At 57.1% G+C, this 7,971-nt stretch overlaps 1 protein-coding gene across 3 annotated transcripts in view; it reads right to left on the bottom strand.

The window, feature by feature from the left end:
- TECPR1 (tectonin beta-propeller repeat containing 1) overlaps window positions 1-7,965 on the bottom strand; it is a 28,271-nt gene extending 20,306 nt beyond the window's left edge. Inside the window, exons 1-5 of one of the 3 annotated variants that reach the window (XM_005879409.1) lie at window positions 7,491-7,965; window positions 3,662-4,098; window positions 3,038-3,220; window positions 2,667-2,789; window positions 552-677 (exon numbers count right to left, since the gene is read on the bottom strand). In XM_005879409.1, the coding sequence (XP_005879471.1) occupies window positions 552-677; window positions 2,667-2,789; window positions 3,038-3,220; window positions 3,662-3,886 (657 nt within the window). In that variant the 5' untranslated portion in view covers window positions 3,887-4,098; window positions 7,491-7,965. The remainder of the gene's footprint in view (window positions 1-551; window positions 678-2,666; window positions 2,790-3,037; window positions 3,221-3,661; window positions 4,099-7,490) is intronic. The other 2 variants (XM_005879408.1, XM_005879410.1) reach the window with 2 other exon arrangements.
- Between the last annotated feature and the right edge of the window lie 6 nt (window positions 7,966-7,971).

Here is a 7,971-nt window from a genome sequence, read left to right as displayed (position 1 = left end):
CCTATCCTTCCACCCACCCACCCATCCATCCACCTATCCTTCCACCCACCCACCAACCCACCCATCCACCTATCCTTCCACCCACCCATCCATCCATCCATGCCTCCCCACCTGCCCATCCCCCTTCACCCACCCACCAGCAGAACTTCTAGAGACTGGTGTGGAGGTGCCATAGGGAGTTGGCAGGGAACTCTAAGTCTGTCTGAGGAGACTATACTGATGGCATCTGAGCCCAGGGTGGGCACTGGTCAGTGCTTTGGGGGCTCAGAGGACAGGCCAGGGCCAGGAGTAGGGTGGGAGGTCAGAGGCTTCTGGGAGGAGTAGAATCCAGGGGTCAACAGGACAGCAGGATTCACAGAAAGGGCAATTATGGGGACCCTGATAAAAGCCACCTGCTGTGGGGACAGGAGGCGAGGAGGTCTCAGGGGCAGCCCTCCTCCTTCCTCCACCTCTGGGAGGACAACGAAGGCCGACTTATCTCCTGTCCACTCCTGACTGTGGCCACCCCCTCAGCCACCCCCTGCTCAAGGCACAGGGGCCACAGGCCTTACCTTTCCCTGCAGAGACACAGCCCACACGGACAGGTGGCCCACGGGCTCCTCTGTGATCTCCCACCCCCCAACAGAGAGGTCGTTGAAGGGGTCGGGCAGTTGTTTGGGGTCATCCTTCGAAGGGATCTGAAACAGGTGGAGGCAGTGGCAGTCAGACCTTTTGGGCACTTGGGCCGACAGATGGCACTGTTCCCCTCCTGGTAGACAGCTGCCCTGAACCAGTCTGTGCCACAGGCCCTCAGCACGCTGCCTTCATTCTCCACCTCAGTGCACAGCTGCCTGACTTCACAGAGCAGGCACATCAGAACACCGGGTTCCTGCCCTGGGTCCTCTCTACCCTGTCCTCCCTCTGCCAGCCACCAGGCTCCAGCTGCCATCCCCGAGTGGTCACTGCTGCTCCAGCAAGGAAGGCAGCTGCACACATAGGGTCTTGGCTCTGTGCTCTGCAGTGACCTGCACGCTGTGACTCCATCCCCCACCAAGAGGGGGCCGATCATCGAAGGTGGCCCCGCGGTGTAAGCCCTTGTTCTCTGGGCTGCTCCCAGCCCAACAGGCAGGTTGGCTGGGCTGGCAGATCCACCTCAAAGCATAAACCCTCTAGAGAGGACTGGTGAGGGCTCGAGGCCTTCCCCTCATTCGAAGGCCACGTAGGACCCAGTCCAGGCCTCATGTCCCTAAGCTGGGAGGCGTGTCTGGGTCACAAAAACAATACAAGAGCCAAAGTGGCTCATCCATACTAATAAAAGGGTAATATGCTAATTAGAGCGGAACATCTTCCTGACGTCCATCCGGACAAAGCCACAGCAGCTGTGAGGGCCTAGGGCCAGCGCCGTGCAGGAGAGGCGAGCCGCAGCTCAGGCAGCCGCATGGCTGCAAGGGCCCTGACTCAGGCAGCCATGGCAGCTGGCAGTGGCAGCAGCAGCAGGGTGATGGGGGCAGCGCCTTTCTAATTGGCCAGGTCGCCTCCTGCAGAGGGAGGCCAGACTGCGGCTTAGGCCAGGGTGAGGCAGAGGTGGTTAGGGGCGATCAGGCCAGCAGGGGAGAAAGTTAGGGGTGATCAGGCTGGCAGGGGCACAATGTAGGGGCGATCAGGCCGGCAGGGGCGTAAAGTAGGGGCAATCAGGCCGGCAGGGGGGCAAGTTAGGGGCGATCGGCCGGCAGGGGGGCAAGGTAGAGGCGATCAGGTCAGCAGGCAGAGGCAGTTAGGGGTGATCAGGCATGCAGGCAGAGGGGTTAGGGGCGATCAGGCAGGCAGAGGGGTTAGAGATGATCAGGCAGGCAGAGAGGTTAGAGATGATCAGGCAGGAAGGCAGGCAGGCAAGCGGTTAGGAGCCAGCGGTCCCGTATTGCGAGGGGGATGTCTGACTGCCAGTTTAAACCGACAGTCGGACATCCCCCGAGGGGTCCCAGATTGGAGAGGGTGCAGGCCAGGCTGAGGGACTGCCCCCCTCCCTCCCCGTGCATGAATTTCATGCACTGAGCCTCTAGTCTATATATATAAAAGGGGATGGCAGCTGGAGCTGCCCCCCTGCCGGCCTGATTGCCCCTACTTTACGCCCCTGCCAGCCTATATATATGCGAAGTGTCCCCACAGGAGCTCGACCGGGAGTTCTATTGCTCGCTATGACATATGCTGACCACCAGGGGGCGGAACAGAACGAAGGGAGGCCCCGGCTGGCAGCCGGAAGGCCCCGATCAGTCCTGATCGCCAGCCAGGCCTAAGGACCCTACCCGTGCATGCATTTCATGCACCACCCCGGCTGGCAGCCGGAAGGCCCCGATCAGCCCTGATTGCACTGGGCTTCTAGTTCAGGAATAAGGGAGGAAGACGTGCACAGACTGAGCCTCATTCTGGGACAGGGCAACCGGAGACCAGGGTCAGGACAGGTTCTGTGCTGTCCTAGGCCAATTTGGCCTGCCTCCTCATGTGGTCATCTCCCAGAGGAAGGGACACACAGTGCCACAGTGTTACCAGGAGACAAAGGCCAGGTCCCAGTGTGGGGGTGGCACCCTCTGTGCACAGGCGGGAAGGCAGAAATGAGGGTCCATGTGATCCTCCCAGCAGCGGGACTGCTGTGGCCCTGCCCCACCCCCAGGCCACAGGCAGGCTCCGACCTTGGCCCAGGTGTCTCGGGACTTGTATCTCCTGTACCGGATCCACCTCCGCCGCCTCACGTAGGAATTCCACTTCTTGTCCCTCGTGTAAGTGGCAGGAAAGTCCATGGCATATGTCCACCCCTGAAATACAAGGTGGGTGCGCTCTGTAAGGCTCTGGGGGAAGGAAGTGATAGGACTGAGGAAGGGGGTAGCAGGCAGAAGGAGGAACAGCACTGATCCCCACTGATCCTGTGCAGAAAGTGGGATGCATGCAGGGCAAAGGCTGGGGTCGGCTGCCACAGGACACTGGGACCAGCACTGAGGGGACGGGCTAAGCCCAAAGCATTCCCTTCCCATGTGGAGCCACGCCAGGAACCAAGTTCACCTACCCCTTTCTCGGTGGGTTCCCCTCCAAAGTTCTCATCCACGTACCAGTCGGACTCCCATTCCCAGTGCGGCGAGGGCAGTGCCACCCCATCCAGCGGCCGATGCTGGAGCCCACTCACATCGCTCCACGGCCAGCGGTCACTCGGCAGGAGCTTCTCGCAGAAGCCACCCACAGGGTTCCAGCGCTGAGGGTGGAGGCAGGCACGGGCTTTAGGCCTGCGGCTGCCTGGGGAGGCCAGGCTTTGCTAGCTGGGCACTCCAGCTCGTCTCCATGGTGGGATGTGAACAGAGGGCCTGCCCGGAACTCAAGGATCAGCCAGCACATCATCACAGCCCCAAAGGGCAGAGAACCTGCCACAGGACACTGTGCCCCCCAGGGGCAAGCAGTGGAGGGCACAGCCCATTCTGGGCTCCTGGAAACCGCTGGGAGCCCACCCTTGTGTGAACCTGACCAGCCTGCCTTGGTGAGGACACAACAGGGGTTCTGGTCCCAAAGGCCCATGACACTACGCAACTTGGATCTTTAGCCGAACATGAGAACCGTCTGAAGTCTGGTGAGTGGGGACTTTCTTTCCCAGCCAACCAACCAACCAACCAACTCAGCAACCCAAACACGCATGCCCCACCTGATTCTCATAGGCCTCCTCCTGGCAGCGGATGGGGACGTCGCTGGCGCACACATACACATAGACCTGGTTGTCGCAGGCGATGCCCCAGCAGCCCTGTGTGGCCGCGCTGACCCGCTTGAACTCCAGCTGGGTGTCCTTGCACAGCTCCCAGTACTGCCCAGCTGTGGAGAGTGTGTACACCCTCCCGAAGAGGTCCACTGCCCACAGCGCCGAGCTGGGCATGGCGGCAAGGGCTGCGGGAAAACCGGAGGTGATGGGCGAGGGTCAGTGTCAGTGTCGTGTCCACAGCCAGCTCTAGGCTCATACCACAGATGGCAAAATGCGGTCCAGACAGTGGGTGAGTGGTCACCCCACAAATGAGAAGCAGAGCCTGGCTTCCAGTCTAGGGCCCTTTTTCGTTCTTTGCCTTTCTGTCCCTCTAATTGTGGGGACTTCTTTCACACATACAAAAGAATACAGAGAAAAAAAATGTCACCGCCACATCTCTCCCTCCCCAAATTAAATGAATATTATTCTGTCATGTTGCCTTCAGATCTTTCATGCCAAAAGAATCAATGAGTCCAGCCAGCGTGGCTCGGTGGTTGAGCACCGACCTATGAACCAGGAGGCCATGGTGATTCCCAGTCAGGGCACATGCCTGGGTTGCGGGCTTGATCCCCAGTAGGGGGTGTGCAGGAGGCAGCTGATCAATGATTCTCTCTCATCATTGATGTTTCTATCTCTTCATCTCCCTCCCTCTCTCTGAAGTCAATAAAAACATATATTTTTTAAAAAAGAATCAATGAAAAGTCACAGATTTAGTTGAATTCCAGACAATGTCCTGCTGCCACCCCAGGAAGCCTCTGCCCCACGGTGGGAGGGTCCCCTCCCTTGTGCTGGTCCCATTGGGACCTTCCTTTAGGGGTTTGGTGGGGGTCACCACCTGGGCCTGGCACCCTAGCCAGAGCCTGGCGTGGTCCTGCAGGAGCCCTGCGGCTGTGTGGCAGGGTGTGTGAGTCCTATTTTCACCCTCCTTGGGTGACCACTTCTCTCTCTTCCCCATCCCTCTCCTGCCTTTCTCCTTTCCTATTCCTTTTTCTCTCCTTTCTTCTTGGCAGAGGGTGGGCGAGGCAACCCCTGCACTCTGCACTGGCCACGCCCCCCACCCTGGGGAATGTCTGTGCTGCTGACCCTGGGGCATAACTCCTGGAGCCTGGATTCGGGTAGGAATGGGCCTCCCTCCATAGCAGGGCCATGTGGCCAGACCCACAGCAGCCAAACAGAGCAGCTGGATGAGGGCGGCAGAGGGAATGGCTGAGCTCTCCCACATCCAAGATTACAGCCTGCCCAAGGGCTAGGACGGAGGGAAGAGCCGGGCGGTGAGGACACAGCCAGTCTGGTTTGGAAACTGGAGCCACCAGGAGACAGAGTCTGGGCACCCTGAGCAGGGCCAGGCTGCTCCTGTGAAAGCCAGGGGAGCGAGGGCCCTTCGGAAGGCTGGTGACTGCAATGTCAACACGAGATGGACCGCGTCTGAACACAGGAGCATCTGCCATTGGCAAATAGGCTCTTTGGGAACAAGTGTCTTACAAACACCAAGAGAAATGACAAGTTAGAAAGGAAGTGAGAGGAGAATAAGGAACAGGAAGAAAGGAAGCAGAAGGGACAGGAGCCAAGCTTGGGAAATAGTGGGACAGAAAGTGGAGGAGGTGACAGGAGGGGGCCTGACCAGCACAGTGGAGCACACGCACCCCGGGGAGCTCTCTCAGAACCTCCATCTGTCTCCTAGGGCACCGGCGCCAGGTCAGACATATGGGAAGTCAGAATACCAGCATTCTGGAGCCATTTGAAAACTGGCACCTGAGTCCAGGTGCCTGAGCTGGGACCCCTGGGAGAACTGCGGCAACCCCCAGTGACCCCTTCGCTCCTCCCTGGTCAGGCCTGAGGGTCCACTATCCCTGTGGCATCTACACTGTGACTAACAGTGCCCAGAGCCACCTCAGACCCAGACTGTTGGAATTTGGGTCCTGGCTACACCTCTTTCCAGCACCACCAACAGCCAACTAACCTCTGTGCCTCAGTTTCATGATCTGTAAAAGGCAAAAAGGAATCGTGACCTACTTATGTGGTTCTGAGAATTAAATGATATAATACAGGTGCACAGCTTTTATTTTATTTACTCGTGGCCCGGTGCACAAAATTCGTGCACGAGAGGGGGGTGTTCCTTAGCCTGACGTGCACCCTCTCCAATCTGGGACCCCTTGGGGGATGTCCGACTGCCAGTTTAGGCCTGATCCCACAGGGCCATGTGGCTAGACCCATGGCAGCCAAACAGAGCAGCTCTGCAGAAATAAATAAATAAATAAATAAATAAATAGGGATCGGGCCTAAACTGGCAGTCGTACATCCCTCTCACAATCCGGGCCCGCTGGCTCCTAACCGCTCACCTGCCTGCCTGCCTGTTCGCCCCTAACCACTCTACCTGCCTGCCTCATCACCCCTAACCACTCTGCCTGCCTGATTGCCCCTAACCCCTCTGCTTGCCTGCCTCATCACCCCTAACCGCTCGCCTGCCTGCCTGATCGCCCCTCGCCTGCTCACCCCCAACTGCCCCCACACTATCGGCCTGCTCGTCCCCAACTGCTCTCCCCTCCTGGCCTGATCACCCCTAACTGCCTCTGCCTCGGCCCCACCACCATGGCTTTGTCCGGAAGGACATCAGGAAAGTCTCCTGGTCTAATTAGCATATTACCCTTTTATTAATATAGATTTATTATTTATTTATTTATTTATTTTTGCAGAGCTTTTAATAAATAGTGCCCAGTACCCATAAAGAATGCAATGAATGTTACTGCTGTCATCTTATTACTTGGCATTTGCTACCGCAAATTGCCACTTATCTTCTATCTCTTAAAAACAAAACAAAAAATCAAGCCCCTTTCTGGTCAGCCTGAGCCTTCAGCCTGTTCATTTCCTCAGCACCTGGCAGTGCTCTGCACACAGTGGGTCTTCAACCGGAAGTTAGAGATAATTACCACCACCTCCAACCACCACACCGCCAACTCCCCGAGCTAAGACGGAAATATTGCTCCAGGAAAGCCAAATATCACTAATTACTTCAGGTCAGCAGCCAGGTCAAAATAGGCGGACAGGTGTGTGATAAAGCAAATATAGTAAAATATCCACAGTAGAATCTAGGTGGTGGGCATGTGAGTGCTTACTGTGTAATTCTTTCAACGTGGCTGTATGCTTGAAAATCCTCATAAATTGTTGGGGGAGAAAAGTAAGGTTTTTTTGGAGGGGAAATGTTCGTTCCTATGGTGTTATTTTTAATATAACTCCAGTGTTAGCTGACAGTTCACTGTACTAGTATATGTGACCCGTTAAGTCAGGCTCAGCCTGCAGGTTGAACTCAATGAATGGGGACTTTGACTTGTATTTGATACACTTTCCCTCAGAGAAATGACTAAGCAGTAATTTCCATACGGACATAATTGAACCTTCGGGGCACCTAATGCAGAGAAAGGATGGGGGTGGGGTTGTGTTTGCAAACTGCGTTCGGAGTGGGGCCTGGGCTCCAGTCCCTTCCCAGCTAAAGATGACAGGGGGTGACTATCCTACCCAGGTCCGCTCACCTCCTTCCACCTCTGCCAGGGTGCTGCCCCGGCTCCCTACAGGCCACTGCCCAGGTGTGGGGTGATCAGGTAACCTGTCGGGGACACTGGATCACTGGGTCAGAGGACTCTTGGAGCTTTAATCCCGTGGTTCTGGGGTCCTGGCATTTCTTTGTTTTGTAGGGGTGAAGGGATGGAAGGAACATCTTTCAAGAAAGCCACTTCCGACTCACCAAGAACTTGGCACAATGAATTCCAGCGGGACCTTCGGTCATTCTCAGAGCCGTCTGCCTATCTGCGCGGGTTTATGAACAGATCCCTTCAGGCCAAAGGTGCCCCAGGGAGGTGGGGCGGGGAACAGGATAATCCCAAGGAAGCGCCGGACGCTTTCACTTCCCCAAGTCGGCTTCAGGATCCCTCGTGAAAGGCTGCCCATTGGTCTGTATTCCTATCACACCCCGTCAATCCCACCCCCTTTGCAAACAGAGTCCTGGCAAATGAGGTCGATGCCTGCCTGCCAATTGCGGGGGCTGCTGGAAGGCGACGCGAGGGTCCAAAGAGGCAGGAGAAAACAGCGGGGCGTGCACGGTCGTAGAGCCCTCCCTGTGGAGCCCAGAGTCCCCATCACCGCGGGCGGGCCAGCCCCGTTGCGTTCCCGTTCCGTGCACTTGGGCGACAGGTGGGCTCCCGGCCCCGCCGCCCGTGATACAGTCG

The sequence above is a fragment of the Myotis brandtii genome, unplaced genomic scaffold (genome assembly GCF_000412655.1).
Source record: "Myotis brandtii unplaced genomic scaffold, ASM41265v1 scaffold6, whole genome shotgun sequence".
Taxonomy (NCBI): Eukaryota; Metazoa; Chordata; class Mammalia; order Chiroptera; family Vespertilionidae; genus Myotis; species Myotis brandtii.
Note: the sequence above shows the minus strand (reverse complement) of the source record. Positions and strands in the feature narration are given on the sequence as shown.